The following is a 27,887-nucleotide window of genomic DNA, read 5'->3' as shown; positions in this document are numbered from 1 at the left end:
TTTGTTGGAGGGATGGTATGGATGAGAGGCTTCTCGGTTGCTGGTCAGCCAGATGCTTGGTTGTTGCTCCCAGGATGACCAGGTGCAAAGGAAGCACTTGATGGGTTGTTTTAAATTTGCAGTAGAACAGTAGACCTAATTTCAAGAAATACACATTGGGCTGGAGGTGCTGGGGTTGTCATCCAAAAGGAAGGTGGGCAGTAGCTGGAAAAAGTTTGGGGACCACTGGATTAGAAGAAAAATGTGTACAGCGCGCCTGCGTTTTGCGTGGGTGCGCCATATACGTCTTTCAGCACACGCTGAAAGCCACGCCGGAAGAGCCCGTCATGCACCCCAGAAGAACTAATGTGCGCCACTGCGTGCTATGGGCATGAGCCCCATTACTTCCTATGGGATTTCAGCATATGCTGATTTCCCCTTATGTGGATGGATCCGGAATGGATCCGCAAAGTTTTGTATTTATTTCTTGTATTTTTGATATTTGTTATCCATGACTTAGACGAAGGAGTAGACAGATTCCTTAAGTTTTCAGATGATACAAAACTCGGAGGGGTGGCTAACACATTAAAAGATAGGAATAGAATTCATAAGGATCTAGATAAACTAGAAAATTGGGCAGAAATTACTAAAATAAAATTCAACAGAGGCAGAGGCAAAATTCTACATTTAGGCTCTCAAAAGCAAATACACAAGTATGAGATGGGAATGCTGTATTGCCTAGCAACTCAAAAATTGAGGAGGGTACCTTTTGACAGAAGGTGATGTGATGCTTGTGATGTTAATAAGGCACCCAGAGTTTAGGAACTCTATACAACCCTGGAAAGCCTCTAAGCTGTGCCAGGCACCATCCATTCCAGGTGCCACTTTATCTACCATGTTTATATTAGGCCTCATCACCCACTTATTACATTCCATTTCTCTGCCCCTCTCTCTCAAAGATGTAACAAGGAACAGACAAGAGACATGTATACATTTTTAAATTCTATTTTATTGGCATAATCATTCCATACTTGTTCTTCTTACTGGTTTTTAATACTGGTTTATCGTTTTTACCATTATACCTTATCATTTTCTCCCTTGGGTCAAAAGATGAGTAATTAATTAATTGTAAGTATCATGTGTCCCATGTTTCCCTGGTTTTGCAAATGATGTGGAAAAACTCAACATCCTGTCTTCTTCTTTGATTTCCCACTCCTATTTAAACTACCATGATCTTGTTGTTCTCATCACATATTTTACAAGATGAGGCACACAGAGGCATACACTGCATGAATGCATAAACCAGTATACCAATTAAGATTATTAGGTTTATACCAACAAAAAGTTGCCTGAATAAAGCCAGGACAGATTAATTCCATTGGTTTCCTTCAGTTGTGACATCACATCCTGGAGTTGCTTCACATTGGTCTCCACCATCTGTGAATTGTCAGACAAATTGAAGCAACACATACCTTGGAAATCCTGACACCTTCTGATGGGCCTAACTCAGTTCTTTCATTTCCACATTGAGAGCAACTATAGCTTGAGAAGTATCATTTAGCAAGAACACAGACGGATTTATTTATTTATTAGAGTACTTATACCCTACCTTTCAGCCCTAAAGGCTATCAGAGCGGTTTACCATTATTATTTTTAATTAGACGGTTCCCTGCTCTCAGGCTTACAATCTAAAAAGACATGACACAAAAGGAGAAGGGAATGGTGGTAGGGAAGGGGATCAGGTCCAGCAGTTCTTCTCTCCCTCTGAGGCCTGGACCATGGCAGATGGACTGGAGGAAGGGCTCTTCTTCTTAGTTCAGGCCAGGCTCGATGGATCTGGCAGGCCTCACTCTCCCTCTGATGACGTGGATGGCAAAGGGAGGGCTCATCTGTTCACTTTAGACCAGGCAAGATTACAGTTGGCCCTCCTTATACACAGATTTTTTATACATGCATTCAAGCATCCACGGCTTGAAAATATATTTTTTAAAAAGTATAAATTTCAAGTATCAAATCTTGATTTTTCCATTTTATATAAGGGACACCATTTTGCTATGCCACTGTATTTAATGGGACTTGAGCATACACAGATTTTGCTATTCACAGAGGTTCCTGGAACCAAACCCCAACAAGGGTCCACTTTATTTTATTAGTAGAATGTATTGTTAAATGCTGGGATGCCTGTAAACGACCTGGCAAGAGCAGCAACTTCACCCACGTTGAGTGGTCTTACATTATCATTCAAGTCTATGTGTAAATCTACAGCGCTATACTGTATAAATAAAGTATAATATAATAATAATAATAAGTCTCATCAGATATTTTGAAGTTTCTTTCACTATGGATTTTATGCATTTCAGCCGGCCCTGGCAGATAGAAAGCTAACCTACCAAGTTTATAGGGCCCTCCTATAGCATTTGCTGGTACATATGTGTATACATTCCTAGCACACAACAGAAAACTTCCTGGGGGCAAAATGACATGGCTCCCATAAAATGATGCTTTTTCTGTTGTACAGCAGTTAATGGGGTGACCCTGCCCTTCCTCAGTTCAAGGTTACATTTCTATGCAACTTTGCACAATTAAAAATTTGTACACAGAGGGCACCAAGTGAGTCAGCCACTGCCTGTAACTTCTAAAGCAAATGTGTTTACAGTTTTCTCTGTTACTATAGGGGGGCAAGATGCCATGCTCTGATATACCATGGTGATGTTAAAGTTTTGGAATTGACAGGGTAGGCCAAATAAGGGTATAATGTCACCCCTCCTTTTTTGTGGGGGATCCCTTTCAGGGCCCTCACAAATATGGAGTTTCACTTGTATTCAAGCCCCATTGACTTGAATATAGGCACGAGGTCGTGCCATAGGTGCATGCCCCATTCTTTCCTCCTTCATTTGTCCCTCATGCACAAGTGAGGGACGTGAGTCTGAAGACTCCAAGAAAGGAGGGGGAGGACTCTACTTCCCATTCAAGCACTGTTCTTCTAGACTGAAAGCTCAACTTTGAGAGAAAGTTCTTCAAGTCACTGACTGCGCCACTAAAAGCAAACCATGCTACTCATTTCTGGGAGACAAAGAGTTGTAAAATCCAGCAAGTAAAATTCAAACTCCATTAGCAAAACAAATATACAGTACTTCCTTTGAGATGCAGGTTGCCTCTGTCCTTTCCAAAGCTCTGTCTCCCAAAATCCACATGGCCAGGATGAATGGCCTCACTATATGAATATCTCTCCATGCCATCTTAGCTGAGAACAACAAATCTTGACAAAATGTATGCCTGAGACTCTAACATAGTCATATTTTTTCTTTCTCCTGTATGATTGTTAACAATTATCATGTCCAAAAGTTATCTGGTACTCTACATGGTGTACAAAACTATAAATTCCTCTACCTCTGCTCCACATTCAACCATGTTACAATCTCTAACTTGTGGCTCTATCTGAGAAACAAGCAGTATATCTTGCAATCACTTTAGAAAGAATTTCCAGAAACTCACATGGACTCCTCTATGTCAGAGGATGAGTAGCATTCATCATCTGTCTTTTCCCCCCACTCCACCTCACTGGAAGCTGCTGAAAGGAACCAGAACCTTCTCTCACCAACAGATTACATTAGGCCCTTTAAGGACTAGATATTAAGAATGGTGAGAGTGCTAGAATTTGATATCAAACAGCTGGAATCATTAGTCATCAATCTGGTGTTCAAAGGAGTCCAGTACCAAATGCCAACACAGTATCAATTCCATTCCTTCCATCTCTACTCAGTGTCACTCATTAAGTCTTGGAATATCCCCTCATTCATTTCCTCCAAGTCTATGAAAATAGAAAATCTCCATCATTTTCAGGAATTTTTCTGTGACACTTTTTAAAACATTGAGGCCATAAACCTTGAAAAGGGTGTCTGAAAATTACCAGAAGCAAAAATAGTAAAATGAAGAATAATCTGAGTCCAATACTATCTAGAAAATCCTAAAAAATCACTTAGGCATGTTACAGAGCGCCCAAGAAGGGCGCTCTGCCGTCGCTTGCTACGTCTGAGAACCGCAGCGGCCAAACCGCGCGGTTCCCGGGTGCAGCAAGAAAGAAGCGCCGAAATGGTGCTTCTTTCTGCGACCCGGAAGTGGCGCTGCAAGGCGCTAGTCGTGCACTCGCGGCATCGCTTCCGCCACGTGTCTGCGACGTCAAAATGGCGCCCCCGTGTGGTCGGGCGCCGCCATTTTGTACGGACTCAGTCCGTATTAGGGTTGAGGGAACCTAACATGCCCCTTCCTAACCCTAATACACCCCTTTGGCGCATCTGTAACCCACCTTAGACAAAAGGAGAAATGTATGAAGAAAGAACCTGGAAGAGTGTACTCCTCTTGCTGCTGCAGTGGATGAAAAGGAACTAAGGAATAAGGCGGGAACCACTCCTAGACATGTTGCTTGGGGAGGAGAGTGGCTTCCACCAAATGATCAGTTCTAGTAAGTTCTGAACAATACACTGAACAGCTAGGTACTCATATATAGGAGTCATGGACCACAAAGAAAAAGCGACAATGGAAACAAATGCCTGGTTAAACATTCTTATGTCTCTTGGTGTTTGTTATTTAATAAAAATGTTACCCCTTGGAGATCTATAACTTTATTTTTTAATTGTGTTTTTGCTGATGATTTCTCAAGTTTAAAAACAATTTACTACCAGTTGTATAATGTTATCTTTTCTCTCAGTGTTCTGTCACCAGTGACTTAGATTTTCCAAAGCAAGTAATCCCACTCAAGACACTAAATGCTGTTGCTTCTGTACCCATAATGTATTCCTGGTCTCCTCTTCAGCAGAATTTTATGGTAAGAGAAATGTGAACACTAAACCTAATGAACATGCTTTTCAGGACACTGTAGCTAAATAATATGATTCTGTATTTCCACTGTGTTGTAACATTGACACTGTCCACCATGTTGCTAAAGGGCAGTATTCATTCTGTATTAATATAGAATATTAGGAGCCCAGGTGGTGCAGTGGTTAAATGTCTGTAGCGCAGCCACTCACTCATAAACCACAAGGTTGTGAGTTCAATCCCAGCCAGGGGCTCAGGGTCGACTCAACCTGGAATCCTTCCAAGGTTCCTAAAATGAGTACCCAGCTTGTTGGGGGCATTAGCTTACACATTGTAAACCACTAAGGGAGTGCTTAAGTACACTAATAAGCAGTATAGAAATATACTTGCTATTGTTTATTGTGAGTTTTTCGGACTATGTTCTAGAAGAGTTTCTATGGATGCCAGTCATGAAAGCCTTTGACTTTGTACTTGCTATTGCTATTAATATCTGATAAAATTAATTAACCCTGCATCATGATTAAAGTTGTCTGAAAAAATAGTAAAATATTTTTGACATGACAATGTATATACAACAATATGAAATGAAACAGTTATCAATATACAATTGGCTGTCCGCATTCATGGCCTTGACACTTATGGTTTGCTTTGGGGGGATTCAAACTCAGGCCTCCGGAACCAGCTCTGGTCCAGCAGCTGGATCTATTCCAGTGAAGGCGGAGGGGACAGGAGGAGGAGGCGGCAGCCACGAGTTGGACTTTGGGGGGACGGAGTGGCAAAATCCCATTGTCCCAATGGTGGTGCGGCCCTATGGCTGTGCCACCATTAAGGAGAATGGGACTTGAGCATCTGCAGATTTTGGTATCTGCAGGGGGATCCAGAATGGATCCCCCGCATATACCTAGGGCCCACTGTACTAACGTTCAAGAAGTAGATCCAAAAGAGAATGATTTCAGCTTTTGTATTAATGGAGGTGAGAGAGTTTCTGAGGTGCATCAGAACTCTTTCACCAGTAAAAAAATATTGCTAAATGGAAAAGTAAATCATTTGAGGTATTTGTTTCTAAAATGTAGTCAAGGTGTGATTTTTTAGATGACTTTGTTAGTAGTAGCAATAGGGTCAAAGCACATTTTTAAGGTGCTGAGGAAAACAGCTGCATTTGGTTTGTGAAAGTCTCTCTGCTAATTGGCTTTGTAATACCAGGACAAGATGACAGAATGTGCTCTAAAGATCTGTAAAGCAAACCTTTATGTTTCTTGTAGACAAACTGTGGGTATGGGTGTGTTTTTTGTTTTTTATTTGTTTTTTAAAAAAATATTTCTTACTTTTTTGTTAGGTAGAGGATGAGACTGTTTTACATAACATTCCCTACATGGGAGATGAAGTACTTGACCAGGATGGGACATTTATTGAAGAACTTATCAAAAACTATGATGGAAAGGTGCATGGTGATAGAGGTGAGTTATTCAGTGTATATTTGCAATCAGTATCATCACTGTTTCTGAAAACATAACATAATCATTGTATTAAATTACATGTATTTTGTCATTCTGCATGAAACAAAATGATGCTATTTTCTGACTGGCTTTTCAGATAGCTTCACTAGCAGAATACAGGGGGAAATTGCGGTGCTTTATTTTTCTTATTAAAATTCATTTTCTTTATTTTCTTTTATTTGTTTTAAAGTGCAAAAACAGAAAATCTCATTGAGTTCAGTGGCACTTATTCCATGCTAAGTAGAGATAGAATTGTAATGTAAAGGTTTTATTTATAAGCGGCTTTGAATTATCTGTGATAGTAAGAAGAGAAGGATTAAATAAATTCAGCTATCATTTACAAGAAACATGTCCTAATGAAGCTCTAATATAGCGGGCCAGTTAGTTTCAGGGAATGATATGTTTACTGTGTAATTATTGCATATAACAAGCCTTAATAGCAAGCAAGTGCTGTTAAGGAAAAAGTGAGTAAAATACTCTTTACTCACTCTGTCCTTAGACTATCCAGAATGTAACATACTTTTAAAAACTGAAAACTAGACTCATAAAGGGAATAGCTAAAAAAAATGACAGTTTGCTCACAATGGTTATGTTTCCTTCATTAATTTACTGAAAAGTTCAGTTTTGCTATCTCTAGATGGTAGATTATACATGATGAGGTATACACAGTCTTTTTTGGTGGAACTTGCCTCTTGAATTTTGTACTGTGCTTAATTTCAGAATGTGGGTTCATCAATGATGAAATATTTGTGGAGCTTGTCAATGCTCTTGGTCAGTACAGTGATGATGATGAAGATGACGAAGATGATGATGAAGATGACGAAGATGATGAAGATGATGATGACCTTGATGAAAAGCAGAAAAATCGGGAGAGCAACCGAATAGGTGTGTAAATGGAGTTCAAATCTCTTTGAAGTATGCATTGTATCCCATTTTATCCTCCTCGAGGAAGCAGCTGAGAAAGCTCCAATAAACACAGCTCTGATCTCCCCTCAGATGAGGAATCGGGGCTAGGCTGTGTGGCAAGCATGCCCTCTGGGCACCAAAAGAAAGCAGACTACAGGGACCTCTGGAGTCTCTAGGATGCCTGAGGAGCGTGATAGGGTCTCATTGCCTGAGATGAACCATGCAGAAGTGATTACAGCTCTGTCTGGTGCAGCTTTGGCCATATGGGGGTGGGGTGGGGTGGGATGGAACAAACCCCTCTCTCCCCATTATTGACGTTAAAAGACCTTTATCCCTAACTGTGTGGCTGGATTTCACTGATACTAGACAGGCCTGTACTGGCGGTGGGGACTGTGGGAGGAGGGAGGAGAGGTGGAAAACTCTTTTTTTAGAAGCTCTGAGTCCAAGAAGAAAGGCACAAAAAGGCCTTGAAACAAAGGAAGCTTGAGGAAGCTGTTGTGCGCTTGCCCTCTAGTGTAAAAAAGGAGAAAGAACACACTAGGAAGTGTCATGCAAGAGGGGAAGGGAAGAGGAGGAGGAGGAGAAAGCCTTGGGGGCAGTTTCCCTCATAAAGTCTGAAAGCATAAGTCTGCTTCTACATCAGTGGAAGATGCAGGGTGCTCTATATTTCTGGAATCATCTAACAGGGAGGAAGGAGAATTGTCTTTGGAGCAGGGGGATTCCTGCTCTGAGCAGGCTTTCTCCTCAGTTATTCAATGTTGATTAAATTTCTGTTTATTACATAAGATGTAAAAGCCAAGGCTCCTGGATGGAGCAGGAGGGAGACCCAGAATTTAGAGCTAAGGCCAAGCATGAACATTAAGTGGTTCTTTTATTTGAGGTGTTTTGCAGAGGTCATGGAAAGGGAATGGGATCATTCCCAGAGTAGCACGAATAGCCCTAGCTTTGGCTAAATGTCCGTATTCACTAACCACAATGGTGGTGGACAAATTAAGACACACACACCCCATGCCACATTCATGCCTCATTGATGGGATTGGTTTTGGTCTCCCTTTTCCCAAGATGTAGAGATGATACTCTTAGGAGTTGGGAGGGCAAGGGAAAGGCACATGAGGCATCAGCTCTGACCTTTAGAGCTTCCTTGGTGACCTTACTGTTTACAAGGGCCTCGGTATTCGTCTAGGGACGTCATCTGGCTGGACCCCAAGGAAGAGATCAGACTATGTCACGGATTCAATAAGTTGTCTAAGGTGGCAGGGTTTGTTTTTTGTTTTGTTTTGTTTTGTTTTGTTTTTGTTTTGTTTTTTGCTAGTCTGAATTCTGTGCAGTTTGCAAAAGATGATTGCTGAGGTTGCTGCCAGGCATCAGCTTTGGCTTAGGAACTGGAACACAAGACAATAAGTCCAAAACAAATTTGGCTGGCTGCCCTTTTAAGGGATCCATGTTATCAGGGGATGCCTGGAAGAGGTATGGTTTAGCCCAAAGACGGTTTACTCTTTTCATGGGTACAAGTCTGAATTTTGTCCAAGGTTCCTTCCCCTTTTATTCTTGTTGTTAACCAACCCCGAGTCAATCTCGACCCATAGCAATCCTGTGGATTCAACATCTCCTAGACTCTCTGGCTTCCACTGCAGTGCAAACATATTCTGGTAACTGCCTTAATAGAGTCCAGCCATCTAGCATGTGGTCTTCCTGTATTTCTACTTCCTTCCACCTTTCCTAGCATTATTGCTTTTTCCAGTGAGTTGTGCCTTTTCATGGCATGTCCGACGTATGACAGCCTCAGTTTTGTCGTTTTGGCTTCTATGGAGATTTCTTGCTTGATCTGTTTGTTTGTCGTCTTGGGTGTCCACAGAATCCTCAGCACTCTTCTTCAGCACTGCATCTCAGATGAATTTATCCCCCCATCTTCTTTCTTAACTGTGCAGCTCTCACTTCCATATATGGTAATATGGAGTACAATGAGTGAAGCATCATCAAGTTAACATTTATTGTACTAGCCAAAGGCCTTGACAAAACGAGCTTATCAAAAAGCGTAAAACACTTGAAACAAAAGGCACAGAGAGTATATTCTGACTTTTTTGCTCAGTTGTATGTCTTTGTATTTAAGAATCTTTTCTAGTTCTTTCATACCCACTCTCCCCATTCTTTCTTTCTTAGTAGTTGCTCCAGGTCTTTGAGGTTTTCATCTAGTACTGTGGGGTTGCCTGTTTATCTTAGATTGTTGATATTCCTTCCTCCTGTTTTTACTCCTCCTTCTGTGTCCAATCCTGCTTTACTTATGTTTTGCATATAAGTTGAACAGGTAGGGTGATAAGATGCAGATCCCTTGGCCAATTGGGAACCATTCTGTTTCTCCGTGTTCTGTTCTGACAGTAGCCTCTTGTCTTGAGTACAGATTCCTCATCAAGACTATCAGATGTGTTGGCACATCCATGTCTTTAAAGGCATTCCATAGCCTTTCATGATCTATGCAGTCAAAGGATTTACTATAGTCTATAAAGCACATGCTGATTTTCTTTTGGAATTCCCTGGTGTGCGCCATTGTCTGTGGTATGTTTGCAGTATAGCCACTAGTGCCTCTTCCTTTCCTGAACCCCACTTGGACCTCTGGGATTTCTCTCCCCATGGTCAAAGTCTATGTTGTAGAATTTTGAGCATGATTTTGCTTGCATGTGAGATTAATGTTATGGTCCTATAGTTGTTGCAGTCTTTTGTGTCTCCTTTTTTGTGGATGGTGACGTATATTGATCATTTCCAATCTTTTGGCCATCATTTTGTTTTCCATATCTGTTGACATATGTTGGTTACCTTACCAGGACAAAATTGCTCAGAAGCATCAGGTAAATGTGAAGCTTCCCACAAAATGAGGCAGTTATATGGTTGACAGCTTTCTGAAGGAAGGTATACCGATTAGGGATCTGAGAAGATTTGAGTCACAACTGACACCAGTTTACAGGGAGGAGGGCATACTGCAATGGTCAGATGGCACAGCACCTGTGGTTGCTGGGCCAGAGGATACACAGTATCAAATGTCTGGAGCTATCGGTTGTTCGCTTGGCGATTGTCAGACTGATAGTTCAGGGCAAGCAGGTGTTGATCTGGATGGACAACATGACTACCAGAGCCACAAAACAGGCAAGGAGGAACATGGTGCCTTCCACTGTTGCATGAGGCAGCTTGCCTGATGTGTTGGGGGTGGTGGTGGTGGATGTTAACCTGTTATCTATAAAGGGAGAGTATCTGAAAGTTCAGTTAAATTCTCAGGCCATTTAGGTAAGCAGACAAAATCTGGATCAGAGTTGCTGTTGTCATGTGACTTCAAATCGTTTTGACTTATGGTAACCCTGAGGTGAACCTGTCAGAGTGTTTTCTTGGCAGGTTTCTTCAGAGGTGGGTTGCCATTTCCATTCTTTGAGGCTGAGAACGTTTCACTTGTATGGGTTTGCTCAGTGGGTTTACATGGTAAAGCTAGGATTTGAACCCTAGTCTCCAGAGTTGTTGTCCAGTGCTCAGACCACTACACCAAGTTGGAGAGAGTGGGCTCTTAATTCACTAATTTTTAAATGATAACAGAGGGACTTGGTACTCCATGGGTGGATCTGTTTGCCTCCCAGGAGAATCACAAACTACCTCGGTTTGCGTTAAGGTTTTGAATGTAGGTGACATTAGCATCTGGGGCCCTCATGATAGATTGGCTCAAGGCATTATGTCTTTTCTCTGATGGTGTTGCTATTCAAGGTCTTTGGGAAGGAATAGAGAAGGTTGAGGTAATCCTGAGAGTCACCATGGCCTTGATGACCTTGGTTTTCCGAACAGTCAGTATACAGAGATGGGAGGGCTGGCTACTCCTTCCTCAGCCAGACTTGCTCCTCAATTCGAGCTGGTACAAGTTATACTCTTGGACACTAAGCAGGACAGACTGAGGAGGGAAAGTTGGGATGAAGAGGTCATTTAAAGCACTTGTATGAGTCAAGGTGAAAGGCCTTTTGCAGATTGTCAGCCTAAGAGAATATGCCTGAAAAGGCATCAGTGAGGTCGTTGGCCTTTTTTGCAGGTGGCTCTAAATAGGGATCCAGCACGATTATTCTCAAGAGACATTATATGTTTTGGGTTTCATCTTGAAAAGCAGGTGAGGTATGTCTCTTGCTTTCCATCCTCATGGGCAGAGTTTTCTGAAGGGGGTGGCTCAATTCAACCTTAGTACGATCCATCGTTTTCTTTTCTGGAGCCTAAAGGTGGTGTTACAGGCACAGTTAAGGCCTCCTTTTGAGACTTTTAGGTAGGTGGACTTGAAATTCTTTAACTTTAAGGTGTTGTTCTTGGCAGCTTATACTTAAGATTGCAGAATATCTGTTAAGGGCTTTGTCTGTCAGGGAAGAGTTATACATTTTCCATCAGGATTCCATGGTGCTCACTTGAACCCCTCATTTTCTTCATAATTCCATTGCTTGTAGGAGATTGTTCTGCCTTTGTTTTGTCCACATCCCAAAAGCCCCAAAGAAGAAAGAGCGGCACAGATTGAATGTGCATAGGGCTTTGAAAATTTACTTAGGAATAATTAAAGTGTTCCATAAATCTGATTGTTTATTTTCTTGTGTCTGGAAATAACAAAGGGTTACTATGTGTTGTCCTCTACTTAGTCATGCTGGTTGCATCATTGCATAGAGTTAGCTTATATTCACAGCTGTATACCAGTGCCAAAGGAGATTCAGGCGCACTCCACATGTCGTGTTGTCACTTTGGATGCTCTTTCCAGGTCAGCTTCCCTACAAAAGATTTGTAGAGCAGCCACTTTGACTTCTTCAACCACTTTTGTCAGACATAAGATTAAAAAGTTTGCTTCAACAGATGTGTCTTTTGGGAGACATGTTCTGCAGCAGGTGGTGGGTTCAAATTAGGTTTGGCATGTGTGAAGACCTCTTCGATAGGTCCCAGTTAGGAAGCTCTTACTACACTGGAAAATGGAACATTGGTACTTATCGTGAAGGTTCCTTTTCAGTAGTGATGGGGAAGGAATAATTCCTTCTATAGTTGATGATTTCAGGCAGTTCTGTGCTGTGGGTAGCAGATTGTTTGTTGTCCAGAGCTTTGTCATTTCATCACTGGGGAGGTGGGACTGGCTCCCCTCCTTGGAGTGGTGGATTTTGATTGACAGGTAATTTGCCCTGCCTGTAAGGAGCCAGGGAGGAACCAGATACAGCTTGAAGGAATCCCTCCCCATCACTGCTGAAAAGGAACTTTCATGGTAAGAACCAATGTTCTTTGTGCCTTCAGGGTGTTATTTCAATTTGAGAAGATTTTTTTGGGGGGTCACATTTGAGAAGTGTGTGGGACAAGGTGCACAGAACAGGGCCAATGAGAAAGCACGTAGGGCTAAAGCAAAATAGGAAGGGCCAAATGTAATTATAATTTTGGTCATTTTCATATCAGGCATACAAAGTATAGGTAACTTGCTCTTAGGCCCAAAGCAGACTACAAAAGGACTGCACTGGGACTGTGCTAATCCCAGTCGCACCGGAACCATGGTGACTGCACAGGCCTGGTTTTGATCTGGGCCGCTACCACAGTCCTGAACCAGGCCGCTGGGAGGAGCAGATGATATCTTCTCCGTTTTGGCCTGGTTCTTCTTGCTTGGTGCAATGTTGGTGCGGCTTCCGGCTGCTTTTGGGGCATGCATCATTTAAATGCCACGCTCCCAATGTGGTTCAAAGCTGACACTTTTTGCCCATATGTTTCAGGCCTTAGCTGTGCAAAGCAGAATTCAGTTCATGGAACACTGGTTTAAAAGATAATGTTAATGGAGAGTTTACAGCGGAGAGACTTATGAATTATACAAAATAACAATGTGTTTTGTGTGTTTTGGTTTTCATTTAATGAGTAGCCAGTATAAGCAGAAACAGTAACCATCTACCACTGTCTCATTATAATTTAATTATTTGAATGTCTGAAAAAATGCATTCTTTACAGAGCCCTGGTGGTGCATTGGTTAAATGCCTGTCCTGCAGCCACTCACTCACAAATCATAAGGCTGTCAGTTCAGTACCAACCAGGGGCTCACGCTTGACTCAGGCTTGCATCCTTCAGAAGTTGCTAAAATGAGTACAGTGCTACCTCGGGTTACGAAATTAATTCGTTCCGCCGCCCCGTTCGTAACCCGATGCATTTCGCAACCCGAAAAGGGCTTTCCGTTAGCGCTGGAAAGCCGCGCGTTTGAATTTCGCGCCGAAAAAAAATTCGTAACCCGAAAAAACCTTCGTATCCCGGAACAGTTTTTTCCAATCTAACTTTTTCGTATCCCGGAAATTTCGTAACGCGATCAATTCGTATCCCGGGGTACCACTGTACCCAGAATGTTGGGGGCAATTAGCTTACACTTTGTAAACTGCTTAGGGAGTGCTTAAGTGCACTGATAAGCGGTATAGAAATGTACTTGCTATTCCCTTTAGTAGCTGTACATGTTTTCTATATCACACTGTTAATTTGATTCATATGTAAAGCTCTTGATTGTGACATTCTGTGTTGGTTTGAATAATTTTTTTTAAAAAAGCTGGCTATTGGCAGTATAATGTCAAGAGCAGCTCCCAACAGTCCTTAGCTATTGAACTTCCATATTTGTTATTGTGTGCTTTCAACTTGTTTCTGACTTATTGCAACCCTAAAATGATCATGGGGGTTTCTTGACAAGATTTGTTCAGAGTAGGTTTGTCATTGCCTTCTCCTGAGGCTGAGAGTGTGTGATTTGCCCAAGGTCACCTAGTGGCTTTCATGGCTGAGTAGGGAATCAAACCCTGGTTTCCAGAGTTGCAGTCCAGCACTCAAACCCCACTTCACCACACTGGCTCTCTGAACATCCTCTTCAGTCAACACATGAAAGCAGATGATTATCTATCAGTTTGTTGATATTTATGTCCCATTCTGTCCAGTGAGGCCAGGAAAGGTTAACTGGTTTTTATCCATATACCCATTCCTAAAATATAAATAAACACCTGTTAACTTTTCCTGACCTCACTAGATAGAATGGGATGTAAATTTCAACAAATTGATAGGTAATTATCTGCTTTCATGTGTTGATTGATGAGCAATTATCAGTCACCAAACAACTATGAAGTCAGATTTTTCCTGATACTTACATTCCTTCTGTCTACATGAAACAGTAAAATAACACAATATTTTGGAATAGTTCCAAAATTTTTGCTATAAACATCCTTACTAAGATGTCACATGTACAAAGACCTTCTCAACTTTACAGCGCTCTATAAATAAATGTTAATAATAACTTTGCTCAAAGTAGCATATTTCCAAAATGTAAGTTCATTTTGAGAACTGTTTTGTAACTATAAGAAAAATCAAATTTTTTGACTGGATTTACTTAAGGCCTTTTTCTCAGATAACAGGTTAAAGGAAAATGTAAAGAGGCAAGGTCATACATTCCAAAACACTGCTCTTCAAGTTTTTAGGACGATAAAAGTTAGTGCCTTACTTCTGACATCAGAAGAAGTTAGTTGAGCATCTGGAAAAGATTAATAGTCTGTGGAACATTGTCCTTGACATTGTGTTTGACACATTGCCATAATCTGCCCTTTGAGAAACAGCAAGTGTCAAAAATCTTAAGAGATTTCTTAGAAAAAATGTCTTTGGTATCTGCCTTTGCTTTTTGATGTAGACAAAGAGAGCCACCCTCCTCGGAAATTTCCTTCTGACAAGATATTTGAAGCCATTTCCTCAATGTTTCCAGATAAGGGTACAGCAGAGGAACTGAAAGAAAAGTAAGTTGCTGTTTCTAAAACTGAATGTCTGTTTTTGGAGAAACACTTTAGCAGTGTCAAAAACTGTGATACAGCCAGCCAGGTAGTGTGCTGGTAGTATGATAAAACGTAGTCTTAAGTAGGCATTGTTAAGTAACTGGCTGTCACAACATGACTGATAGCTGCATTTAAATAGTTAGTCCACAAGTTGTGCAGACCTGTATTATTGACATATATTTGATGTTTGAAGTATATATGTTTATTTTTGGAATTACATCCAGACATTGCAGAGATGGCTTCAGCAGGATACACAGGTAGAATAACACTGAAGAGATTAGTTAGCTTGAATATTCAAAACAGAATGATATAATGTGAGGATACTGTGGTGAAGGGACGTTCCCTTTGATGACTCTCAATTTGTTCCCTGTGTATCTTCTTCCATTGTTATTTTGTTACTGAGGAGAACAACTGTTGCTGCATGTAGAAATCCACAGATGATTTCTGTGTAAAGTTATTCTGTAGCAATGTTTGTAGAGAATTCATGTTCCAGTCACATGTCAAATTAATGATTTTTGTATATATGTTTACTTTAGTGTGGATAGTGGACTCAGTACACACTAAAACTAATATTTTTTTCTTGTAAAAGAGCTAAAGTTTTTACTTTTCCTGCAGATACAAAGAACTTACAGAACAGCAGCTTCCAGGAGCTCTTCCTCCTGAGTGCACACCAAACATTGATGGACCAAATGCCAAATCTGTTCAGAGAGAGCAGAGTCTGCACTCATTTCATACTCTCTTCTGCAGACGATGTTTCAAATATGATTGCTTCTTACACCGTAAGTGCAAAAATAGTTTTTAACTCTCAGCCAGGAGCACAGGATGTTATAATCCACCAGTCAACTCTTGCAGAATTCACACACTGCTACTTTATAGTACAGTGGTACCTCGGGATACGAAATACCCAGGTTACGAATTTTTCAGGATACGAAAAAATCCCATAGGGATTTATTGTTTCGGGTTACGAAAGTTTTTTCGGGTTACGAAAAAACTCCGGCGCTATTTTAAATGGAGCCGCGGCAGAGCCGCGGCTTTTTTTCCCCATTAGCGCCTATGGGTTTTCGGCTTACGAAGGCTTTTCGGGTTACGAAAGCGGCCGCGGAACGAATTATTTTCGTAACCCGAGGCACCACTGTATTGTTGTCTTAAGAGTTATAAATAATGTCTCTGGGTTTCAACACCTGCCATATAAACACTTTTTCTGAGCAGACAAAAATACTAGCATTTTTAAAACACAGTATTGTATTATTTACATTTTTTCCCTTTAAAAACATGACAGCTACTCAGAGGAGACATTCCACGTCATATAAACATGTTGTATTGGATCCTGCATAGACAGAATGGTGGAATATAAATCAAATCAATTAATTAATTAATGCCCACCCATATTTTCCATCATCCCGCCTTTAGTATGAGCACAAACAATTATGCCTGCTGGAATTTTGTTAAGTTCTTTGCAATTGTTTTCCTTTGCTTCATCTTTTAGATCCTTGTTATATGCCCCTAAGCTTTACCCTCAGTTTATCCACAGATCATATCAAAATCCATAATTTTGGTCCCCAGACCTGCCTTCAGCTTATACATGTGGATCCACTGGTGTTTGGTTCCAGAACTTCCCATGGATACCAAATTGTGTGGATGTTCAAGTCCATTAAATACAATGAGTAATAAAATGGTGTCCCTTATATTTTGGGGAATATTTTCATGCTGTGGATGTTTCAATCCATGGATAAAGAATCTGTGGATACAAAGGGCTGACTGTAGTTGAGTATACAGTCAGCCCTCTGTATCCATGGGATACTCCCTTGTGGATACCAACATCTGCAGATGCTTAAGTCCCATTGACACCAATGGTAGTATGGCCATATAACCGCGCCACCACTGGGGACAATTGGACTGAAGTCCTCCCTCCCCTCCTTCCTTCCTTTCCCCTCTCCCCTCCTCCAAGGCTTCTGTCCTGGGCTTGGATTCAGGGGCAGAGTGTGGGAGCCCATCAGCCGGAGGGAGCCGGGGCTTGGGACTCGGTGCCTGGACATTTCATCCTAGGTGTTCGGCCTGGGGGGGCAAGGCGCTCTGAGACCCAAGCCCCCCAGCCCCAGCATTCTTCAGCTGATAGGGCTCCAGCCTCTGCCTCTGAACCCTCTTCCAAAGCCAAACCTGGAGGGAAGGAGAGAGGGCTTCAGTCCCATTATCCCCAGTGATGGCATAGCTGTGTGCATGCACGACCATTGGGTACAGTGCCGGCTTGCTGTCCGCAGATGCTCAAATCCGCAGATGGGAAGTCCACAGATACTGAGGTCCCACTCCATATGGCAGTCAGATTATGGTAATCTGTAGTTTCTAACATTTTTTAAGATTGTTTCTTGTGCCTTAAGGAGAGAACCTTCATCTAAATCCGGGCTGGACAACAGCTGGGGCTTAGTGGATGGGGGCCCCCACCCACTCATATTTTTGATCCTACCCCATTCTTCCAGCACCCCCTAGACGACATGAGAGACAATTTACCAGGAAAAGGCTTTTTTTCAATAGGAAGAGAAAACATCTTGTAGGCCATTGCTTGTTGGAAAAATTCTCTCTCCAAGTGTAAATGCCAGCAAGATCAAAAACATGAGGAAAGTACTGCCAGGCACTCGAGAAAGTTGGATGGGGGAAAAATGAAAAAAGGGTGGCATTTGAGGCCACAGAAACAGCCTTTGTGGCTCCATACAGCCTTCAGGTACATTTTCCCCACCCTTATTTTGAATGAAGAGTCATTAACCATTCAGTATTGTGCGTATCATTTTATAAAACTTTAGCAGATCAGGTTTGTTTTGTAAATATTACTTGGAATCAGGCTTATTTTGCTTTTTAAAAATTTTTTCCGTAGCGTTTCATGCAACGCCTAATACTTACAAAAGGAAAAATACTGAAACTGCAATAGATAATAAACCTTGTGGACCACACTGTTATCAGCATCTGGTAAGACTTTTTTCCTCGATTTCAGAGTTCTGGCTTTAAAAAAAAGATTAAAGGAAAGGCACAGCTACAGATAAAATTTATTTTATTTAGCTGTCCTAGGAAAGAAACAAAATGTGTGATTTACTAAATGCTAATGTGTATTATACAAGATGAAGAAAAACTAAGGGCCCGAACAGACAGGCCAAAATAAAGCTTCTACAGGCCGCTTTGGAAGTGTGGTGTTTAAATGACACATGTGCCTTAAGCCGGAAGCCACACCAAAGCCATGCTCCAGTCCTAAGGCCTGAAGCACAGCTTTGCCGCAGCTTCTGGCCTTTTAAGATGCGTGTGTCATTTAGACAGCATATCTCCAAAATGACCCAAAGCAGCTTTATTTTGGCCTGTCTGTTCAGGCCGCGATATTCTTTGCCATTCACCCAATGTACTTTTCTCTGCCACATCTTTGGATGGTTTAGATCAATCACTAGGGATGAAAATAATTTTGGGATAATTGATTCAGAGAAATTCCTAATTGTGACAAGATGTTTACAGCTGCCTTTGAACAGGTATCTTGGATCATTCTGTTGGAGCATTGGCTCTTTTGTCTGCTTCATTTGACTGGAAATGACTGAAACAGACTGGCACTATTGTTCTTGATCATTACATGCTGCTGTTGCTACTGCTCTTGCCAAACTAATTTTAATGAATTCTGCAAAAAATATGCATAGTGATTTTAAAATTTAAACTCAGCATATATAACTAGTTCTGATAATATGTTTTATGGATTTTATGGAAGCATTTTCCCAAGGAGCAGACTATTTTTTCAAGGAAACTAAAAATACAGTAAGTACATCTGCAAGGAAAATGTACTCTAATACACCAGAGCATTAGAGATATTGAAAAGGAGTGAAATCACAAGTGAGAAAGACTGGTTTCCATAATTTTGACATACTATTCTCTTGGAGCAGCATTCGAGAGTCATAGAATCAGAGTTGGAAGAGACCTCAAGGGCCATATAGTCCAACCTCCTGCCATGCAGGAAATTGCAATCAAAGCAAGAAAGAGACCACCACAATCTGAGGGAGTGTGTTCCACTGTCAAGCAGCTCTTACAGTCAGGATGTTCTTCCTAATGTTGAGTTGGAATCTCTTTTCCTGAAGTTTGAATCCATTATTTTGGGTCCTGGAGCAGCAGAAAACAAGCTTGCTTCAGCTTCAATATTACATCCCTTCAAATATTTAAACAAGGCTATCATATCACCTTTTAACCATCCCTTCTCCAGGCTAAACATACCCAACTCCCTAAGTCATGGTTTCCAGACCCTGCACACTTTGGTCACTCAAGCTTGCCAACATCCTTTTTGAATTGTGGTGCCCAGAACTGGACACAGTATTCCAGGTGAGGCCTGACCAAAGCAGAAACAGCACCTTTGAAGTTCAGAATCATCGGATTTTATGAGTTGGAAGGGATCACAAGGGCTTTCTAATCCAAGCCAATGCATGCAGGAAAACACAACTAAAGCCTAAAAATGCCCATTCAGCCACTGGTTACAGATCTCCAAAGATGGAGTCCATCACTCTCCAAGGCAATCTATTCCATTATTGAACAGCTGTTAAATTTTAAAAAGTTCTTCCTAATGTATAGGTTCTTGTAATATGAATCTATTGCTTTGTGTTCTAGTCTCAGGACCAGCAGAAATCAAGTTTTCGTCATCTTCTATATGATAGCCCACGAAATGACTATCATGTCACCTCTCAGTCTTATATTCTCTAAATTAAAAATACTGTCACACCCTGCTTCCAAAACATGGACATAGACTCTGACTCAGAGATTGAAACAGTGGACCTGTTGCCGAACTAGAACAGGAGGAGAACATTTTATGTATAATTATCTATAAATCCCCCGACATGCCCTCCAGGAGCTCTAGAAGATTATTCTGTCCCAAAGGCTGATTGCTACATATCTAATACTAATGAACAAAGTAATAGAGCAGTTTACAGTTCATCACTTTAGTAACTATAGTTATACTTTAGTAATTACAAGCCTTAAGTCCCAAACTGAGTTTAGCAATATCCAAAATGACATCCAGAGTCAAGAAACACAGTCCAGGACAAGCACAGAATTTAGGAACACAACAGGGCACCATGTAGGTTAGGTAGTCTCTGAAAACTTCTGGAGGGCAGGGCTGGGAACTTCATAGAATCAAAGAGTTGGAAGAGATCACAAGGGCCATCCAGTCCAACCCTCTGCTATGCAGGAAATCACAATCAAAGCATCCTTGACAGATGACCATCCAACCTCTGTTTAAAGACTTCCAAAGGAGATTCCACGGCACTCCAAGAGAGTGTGTTCTACTGTTGAACAGCTCTTTCTGTCAAGACGTTCCTCCTAATGTTGAGGTGGAATCTCTTTTCTTGTAGCTTGCATCCACTGTTCCATGTTCTAGTCTCTGGAGCAGCAGAAAACAAGTTTGTTCCATCTTCAGTGTGACACCCCTTCAATTTATAGATCAGCAATTCATTGCAACCTCTGCTTAATTAAACTTACTACCAATAAGTCAGGGGTAGACAACCTTTTTGAGCCGGGGGCCGGGTTGCTGTCCCTCAGACAACTGGGGGGGTGGAGCCGGAGAGGTGGAGCTTCCACCCTCCGGGGTGGGGCCGTGTGTCGAGGGCAGAGCTTCCACCATCCAGGGGCGGAGACACACACCAGGGGCGGAGCTTCCACCAAATCCCCGCAGGGAGGAGGAGGCATGTGCCTGCCTTCTCCTCCTCGGTCCCTTCCTTCGTCCGAACGGGCTCCAAAGGGCCCTTTCGGCTGAAGGGGAGGAAAGCCGAAGGGAAGGGCTTGGGCACCCATCCTAGACCCTTCTCTTCGGCCGAAAGGGAATCCAAGGGGCCCTTTCGGCCGAAGGGGAGGGAGGCCGAAGGGAAGGGCTTGGGCACCTGTCCCAGGCCCTTCCCTTCAGCTCTTCCCTTCGGCTGAAAGGGCTCCAAGGGCCGTGGAGGAGCCCAGGAGGCGGCAGGCCACTTCCGCGGGCCCCTTCTTGGCCCGTGCGGCCCCGTGGAGCTGCAAGCGCCCTGGGGGGAGCCCGTGGAGGCGGCAGGCTGCTTCTGCGGGCCCCTTCGTGCGGCCCAGGAGGAGGTGGAAGAGGAGGCGGCGGCCTTGGTGTCGGCAGCGGCGGCAGGACCAGGCTGGGGCCGGTCCTGCCGCCTCCGCGGGCCGCATTCGGCCCACGGGCCAGGGGTTGCCAACCCCTGCTATAAGTCCTCTGAGACTTCTTCTAGCCCTCTCTTTGTTGATTCCATTTGGCAAAGGTAGGTAGGGATAAATGGTCTTCGATGAAAGGGCAGGGCTCTTTGCCAGTGCTGGTATTGCACTGGTTATCTCTGAGATGTGTGGCTCTGGAACCTCTTTCTCCTTTTCTAGTTCAGCAGCAGATCCCAGCAGGTCCTCTGCTTCAGTTTCTGAGTCAGAGTCCATGTCCATGCTCTGAAAAAAAGCCATGACCATGTCCATGCCAACCCCCAGCTTGGAGTAGGATTCATGACAACAGTATCTCCCTATCTTGGTAGCTAGACAGCTCAAGAGGTCAAACTTACCATCCTCCCCTGCAGTAGAATCATAGAATCATAGAGTTGGAAGAGACCACAAGGGCCATCCAGTCAACCCCCTGCCATGCAGGAACTCTCAGTCAAAGCATCCCCAATAGATGGCCACCCAGCCTCTGTTTAAAGACTTCCAAGGAGGGAGACTCCCCAAGATTGCTGAAAAGATCCAGAGTCCAATACAGTGTCTCTGCACCTCCTCCATCCCTCGATGAAGGAACATCACAACATACCTCTGCCACTAGAAGCATATCATAGGCGCATTACAGGCCGCCTCTTTGGGGTAGCCTGTACCCGCCCCTTTCCCTGATGGATCGGGGCCTCAGCTGCCACAGCGACAGCCATGAGGCCCCAATCCGCTGCTTTTCCAGGCCGCAGGAAGCGGCAAAAGGCCGCTTCCTGCAGCCTGGAAAGGGGTGTCCTTGGGGTCACCCCAACAGCATCAGGGAAAAAGAGAAAGGGGCAGCTCGGCCCCTTTCTCTTTTATGTCGCTGATGCAGCCGTGTAAAGGCTGCGCCAGCAACACAAATGAAGGAAGGAGCTCCATTTGGAGCTCCTTCCTGCGCCATGGAAAGGGCACTACAGGCGCCCTTCTGTGGCGCCAGGATGTCATGTCTGTGCTGCTCCGTTTGAAGGTGGCACGGTCGTGACGTCCTAATGGCGGCGCCCATGTAGAATGGATGCCGCCGTTTTGTAGACATGGACTTCCATAAGGCTCCCTTGGATGATGCTCCCATATGATCCCTCCTTGCAGGGGCCACCAAACCACAGTTTCTTCCCTAAAAAAATGATGTTGAGCCAAAATAAACGGGCCAAAGCACCGGCTTTGGCCTGATCTGGGGTCGTGTCATTCAGATGATGCACGCCCCTGGATCAGGCAGAAGTCATGCTGCGGCTATCTAAGGCAGCCGAAACTTGACTGCAAAGGGAGCGCAAAGAAAGTGCTCTTTGCTATTAGTCTGTTATGGACTGTATCACTGTCCAGCCTCAGAACTGTGGCATCGATTGCTGCAGTCCCACGGTGAGCAGGGAGTGATTGGGGCAGAAGTGGCCACAGGCTTCTCCTTTTGCCCCATCTGCTTGACCCTGTTGTTCTTCAGGACTTTCTCTGGGTAATTGTCACCACACATGCCAGACCCGTGAGGTGTGGAGCCCAGTGCAAAGGACTCTCAGCCCAAAGGGCTTGGAGCCCACAGGAATTATCTCACAGTATCAGTTGCCTGGAGCTGTGGCTGATAAGGCTAGTCCTCCTACACTCCCCCCCCCCCGCCAAAACACTCAAGGAAACCCACATTCTAGTCAAACTTTCTCACACCAGGGGGAATCTCATTCTTGCTCACTTGTGGGTAGAGAAGAATCTCCTGTCCATCACTGTCCAATGTATCCAGGGCACATTAATGAACAGGTGGACTTTCTTAGCCATCTCAGACTTGGGAGAATGGAGCCTAGATGCAACTGTCTTTCAGCAGCTTTAAGTTCACTTCAGCAATCTCCTGGTTGACCAGTTTGTCTCAGATCCAAGAGGCACTTATTTCCTTAGTCTCCAGTTCTTTATTATTTTCTAACCTGAAAATTCCACCAGGCACTCAGATCGCTGACAAAACCTCCTTTTGAACTCTTGAGATCTGTGACCTCATGTGTTCTTTCCATCAAGGTTCTTTTCCTTGTCGTTTTCAACTCAGTGAGGTGACTGTCAGCACTAGCCATTCTATCGGTGGCCCTGCTTCACTACACATTTAATGCAAATTTTGTCTCTCCTTTGTACTCCCTAGCTTCTTATCCAATATAAACTTACTGTTCCGCTGTTCACAACTTCTGCCATTACTCTGCCCATATCCTGTTCATCCACTTGTAAAACAGTGGCACAAGCTAGATATTAGAAGGGCACTCAAGATACATATCAGATGTATAAATAAATTCACTCCAGTCTGGGCCTCTTCAGCTGCAGAGTTCAATAACAGGTCCTTAAGATACAACTTTCTTACTTGCCACCTACTCACCTGGTCCATGTTTCTTTGCAAGAGTAATACCCATATGTGGGTACTCCATCAGCTGATAATGGCACATTTTGGAGAACTTACCATGAAGATCCATTGTAGCCAAGGAGAAGGAGCCCTTTAGACACACCCACCATAAGGTGGTAATACTTTTATTTCTCTATTATATCTCTGAGAACTCCTTTTCCCAGCAGACAGGGTCATAACCTCCTGTATTCTGGGTTAGCTCCTCCCAATTTGCTCCTGTAGGCAGGGACAATAGAACAACGACTGGCCCCCTATATAGGGAGGAGCTGGTCCCCCGGGCCCCAGTCTTGTTCCTGCCTATGCTCCTGCAGGACGTGTCTCTTTGAGCCAGTGAAGTTTTTCCTTTCGCCAAAAGCGGTTTGAGAGTTTTCTTGGCCTTCCCTTCTTCTCTTCTCTCCTGCCTTTCCCCCCTTCCTTGGTGGTGGCTATGGCAGAGGACCCCAAGAGCACGGGTGAAGGGTCATCCTTAGCTCAGGCTTCCCTAGCTCAGGGTCTGCCGGCTCAACAGAGGAGCTGGCTTTAGAGGGAGACCCAGTAGGATGTGTTTGCTGTTGTTCTGCAACTTCTTTACTACAGCCACTCCGGTCCTTTTCTTCTCTTCGTTTCTCTTGCTACCTTGGAAGCATGATGAAAGACTTAATATGGCAAGGACTCCCAGGATTGGAGAAAGGTCTTGGCTTGCCAATGACTCTCCCTCTCCTCCAAAGCTGCCCCATTTCATGGTTCTTGGCTGGGGAGCATTCCTGTTCTTGGCTGGGGAGCAAATTGAAAGTGGAGCCAGGGATCCAACAGAAAAGCTCTTGTCTAAAAAACACATGATCCTTTTCCTTGCTTGGGTGGCAACAGGCGCTAAGGCATACTTGTTGGAATGAACCTTCATAGTAAATCTGCCAATGCACCATTTTGAACTGAGCTGTAGTGACCATGATTTCTTTAAAAACTGTTGTCCATGTGTGAAAATGAACATATAGAAAGCAGATATGGAAAGCTGTTATTTTACATCACAATGAGTACAAGGGTTGTATATTGTGTAAATGGAAATATCAGAATGTCCAGTGGTAGAAGACTGGCTTAATAAGTTAATGGACTTGGTTCAAATGAATAAGCTTACCTGTCTTAGACTGGGAAAAACATAGTGTAATGTGGGAACCCTTATAACACTATTTAAGTGTGAAAGGAGGTAAAGGCAAGTAAGAAAACATGGAAAACGTAGAATGCCATCAGGTTCAGGTTTATATTTGTATTATTTAATACGTAAATAGAGAAAGTGCCTGTAACCTGAAGTAAGGTTGGATAGGCTGATACTATTTACAAATTAGACTTTGCTAGAATTTAGGAAGTCACTGTTTTGTCGGTATGAATGTAGTATGTGTTTGTTTGTTTGTGGGGTCTGTTTGTGTCAAACAAAATTGTTGTCCTGCAAATGTTTTTCTTCATAATTAGGAAGGAGCCAAAGAATTTGCAGCTGCTTTAACAGCTGAGCGCATAAAAACACCACCAAAACGCCCAGGGGGTCGTCGAAGAGGAAGACTCCCAAATAACACTAGCAGACCCAGCACTCCAACTATAAACGTGCTGGAATCCAAGGATACAGACAGTGACAGAGAAGCTGGAACTGAAACTGGAGGTGAAAATAATGACAAAGAAGAGGAGGAGAAGAAAGATGAGACTTCAAGCTCCTCCGGTGAGACTAATGTGGAATGTTGGTTTTTACTAAAAATAATGTACTTTGGGACTATAATTTACTAAATATTTTACTATTTACTGTGGGGGCTGGATATTTAATATCCTTACCCAGGCATTCAATTTATATGTAATGACATTTCCTATTTAAATTTTTTTTTAAAAAAATCAAGAGTCCAAACTGAGGATCTATTTGTGAAAACTCACTTGAATTTCCACAACTTTTATTTCCTGAATTATTGTGCAGTAGAGTATATGACTTGGCAGGTGACAGTTATGAAGCAATCCTGACTTGTCGCAAATGAACAAAATACGCATGTGCTCTGCTCAGCAGCAGCTAAATAAATACAGTCTACACTGTTGAGGAGCAGTAGGAATAGCTAAACAAATTGTGATGCTCTTCATTCCATGCTTGGTTGTCTGGCAGCCTACAGCTTTCCTTCTCTGGCTTGTTTCTTTTCAACAAAACAAAGAAAGAAGGCCAGGTTTGCAGAAGGCTACAAGACTGTGAAGAGAAGATAACATATTAAAACAACTATAATATGAAGTTCCAAGATTGGTTCAGCCCAGTATGGGCATCTGTGGAAGGTCTGGGGCTAGTTTTCTGCTCCTGGAACTCTAGCAGGAAAGAGCTACACAGGTTGGCTTAAATGCCAGAACACAATAACAAAAAAGTATCTAGAAGTTCACTTCTGATTTTGAAAAACTGGTATTAAAAAAAAGAAAAGAGTGGGGTGGGGCTGCAAACTGTCTAAAAATGAATGGTTTCTTCTGGATCTTTCCAGGAGAGGCCATTCATCCTCCTGGAAAAAGGATGATCTAGAACAGAGGTGGAGAACTACGGCCCTCCAGGTTCTGACAAACTGTTATTCCCATCATGCCTCACTACCAGCTAAACTGAAGGCAGTTTTAGCCAGGCTCATGAGGACTTTGTTGTAGTTCCTGCCCTTTTGGTGACACAACATGTAGCATCACCATAAGAGCTACACCCAAGCCCCCATGAGCCTGGCTAAAACTTTCTTCACCGTTGCTGGTGGTGGAGCATGGTGGAAATGGTAGTTGGTCAGAACTTGGAAAGCTGTAGGTTCTCGCCTCTGATCTAGAGAGACTGAAGGGGCTAAGGGCTTTAAAAACACCCTTGTGGGTTACATGCAACTCTTAAGTTCACATTTTCCCTCTCCCTGGTTATCTGCTTCTGCTGCAAGTGGGAACAACCTAAGGGTGTGCACGAGCACACTGGTAATTTATCGAAAGCTCGAGTTCTTGCAAATGCTTAGCTCGTTGTGTAGCGTGAATGCACCCGATGTTTCTATCAAATAGGCATGGGCAAGTCCAGAGGTCACAGGGGCCAAATTTTACCCAGGCTGTCTCTGTCCTCAAGTCAGCTTCCATGCTGTGTTCTGCAAAGGAAAACTAAAAGAAGAATATCTGCTTTGGGTTTTCAACTGCCTTTATATGAAAGAAGCAATAGGATTTGAGGAGTTCTTGTGTGCAGGGCAAATTTTCTTTTTTCAGGGAGATTTTTTGGACTCTTTTTTCCTCCCAAGAAGCCTTGAGTCTGATATCTGTTGCGGGGCTGCAGTTTTCCCACCCTGCTATAGCAAGTAAGAGCTGGATTGTTGATGCCAGCATAAACTGGCATAGGTCTAGATTGGATCAGGTTCTATTCTGATTCATCATATAATCCACCATAATCCACATTTTAGACAATTAAAATCCTGGAGGTTTAACTGGCAAGCCTTCTTCTCCCCATTGGGATCACTAGCTTCTGTTTTCCCTAGACTGACTAGTAAGGAAAAAAATAGGATTGGGCCATGAAGCAAAGGGCACCCATGCCTGACATTCCTGCCAGTCTCAGGGTGAGCCTGGTCTCTCTCCATCTCTCTATACCAATACTAGTTGAACTGGCAGTCCCTTGGCCAGATCTGCTACTCCTGTTAAACTCCCATAAAACAATATAAACAATTGCTGTTTCCTCAGACCAGATAGCCTGGGAAACACTGTTCTGTAGTTACCATGGATGTGTTAAGGAAAAAGCAACATGGGATATACAGTGAATGAAATAAAACATGTATGTGAGAGTCAGGGTGACTCAGCAGAAGCAATTAGAAGCCACACAGGTGAAAATGGTAATATAGTTAACAAGTCCTAAATGCCAAGGACAGAAATGCAAAGTGGATAATTGTAAGCACCTGAGAATTGTTAAAGTGGTCAAGGTGAGATGATGAAATCATTAATTGTGGGATGAACCAAGAGAACCAATGAAAATGGTTGTACACGCCCACTGGGTGGAAACAGACAACAGTGGGTGGTATCTTGCAATGACTATAATAATGGCTATGAATCCCAATGTATTTTGTGGGTAGTAGTGGATAGTTGTGGAGGAGTAGTGTTGGATAGTTTTGGAGCTGTATATAGTAGAATAAAGTAGATCTTTTATATAAGACTACTGAGTTGTCTGGTGTCTTGGGTGAAGCTACAAGAGCCAGCTGAATCTTGAAGAAGGGTGAAGACTTCTGTGGAAGCAAGAGTGAGAAGGCTTGGAGAGTTTGTCAGGGTCTTCAGCCTATTCTCTGTAACTGCTGCTTTTGAGCAAAGCTTTAACCACTGGCCAAAACTGGTCAGCGCTGGTGC

The 27,887-nt window shown here is 43.0% G+C and overlaps 2 protein-coding genes across 9 annotated transcripts in view; one reads left to right on the top strand and one right to left on the bottom strand.

The window, feature by feature from the left end:
• Positions 1-27,887, bottom strand: part of PIGA (phosphatidylinositol glycan anchor biosynthesis class A) — a 579,723-nt gene that overhangs the window by 191,370 nt on the left and 360,466 nt on the right. The gene's annotated exons all lie outside the window — the stretch shown is intronic.
• Positions 1-27,887, top strand: part of EZH2 (enhancer of zeste 2 polycomb repressive complex 2 subunit) — a 124,353-nt gene that overhangs the window by 52,155 nt on the left and 44,311 nt on the right. For all 6 annotated transcript variants that reach the window (XM_042471203.1, XM_042471201.1, XM_042471199.1 and 3 more), the window contains 7 exons: positions 4,688-4,804; positions 6,131-6,251; positions 7,011-7,175; positions 14,863-14,965; positions 15,617-15,780; positions 17,868-17,959; positions 25,014-25,254. In XM_042471203.1, the coding sequence (XP_042327137.1) occupies positions 4,688-4,804; positions 6,131-6,251; positions 7,011-7,175; positions 14,863-14,965; positions 15,617-15,780; positions 17,868-17,959; positions 25,014-25,254 (1,003 nt within the window). The remainder of the gene's footprint in view (positions 1-4,687; positions 4,805-6,130; positions 6,252-7,010; positions 7,176-14,862; positions 14,966-15,616; positions 15,781-17,867; positions 17,960-25,013; positions 25,255-27,887) is intronic.

Source organism: Sceloporus undulatus, chromosome 6 (assembly GCF_019175285.1).
Source record: "Sceloporus undulatus isolate JIND9_A2432 ecotype Alabama chromosome 6, SceUnd_v1.1, whole genome shotgun sequence".
Classification (NCBI taxonomy): Eukaryota; Metazoa; Chordata; class Lepidosauria; order Squamata; family Phrynosomatidae; genus Sceloporus; species Sceloporus undulatus.
This window is presented reverse-complemented; position numbering and strand designations above follow the sequence as displayed.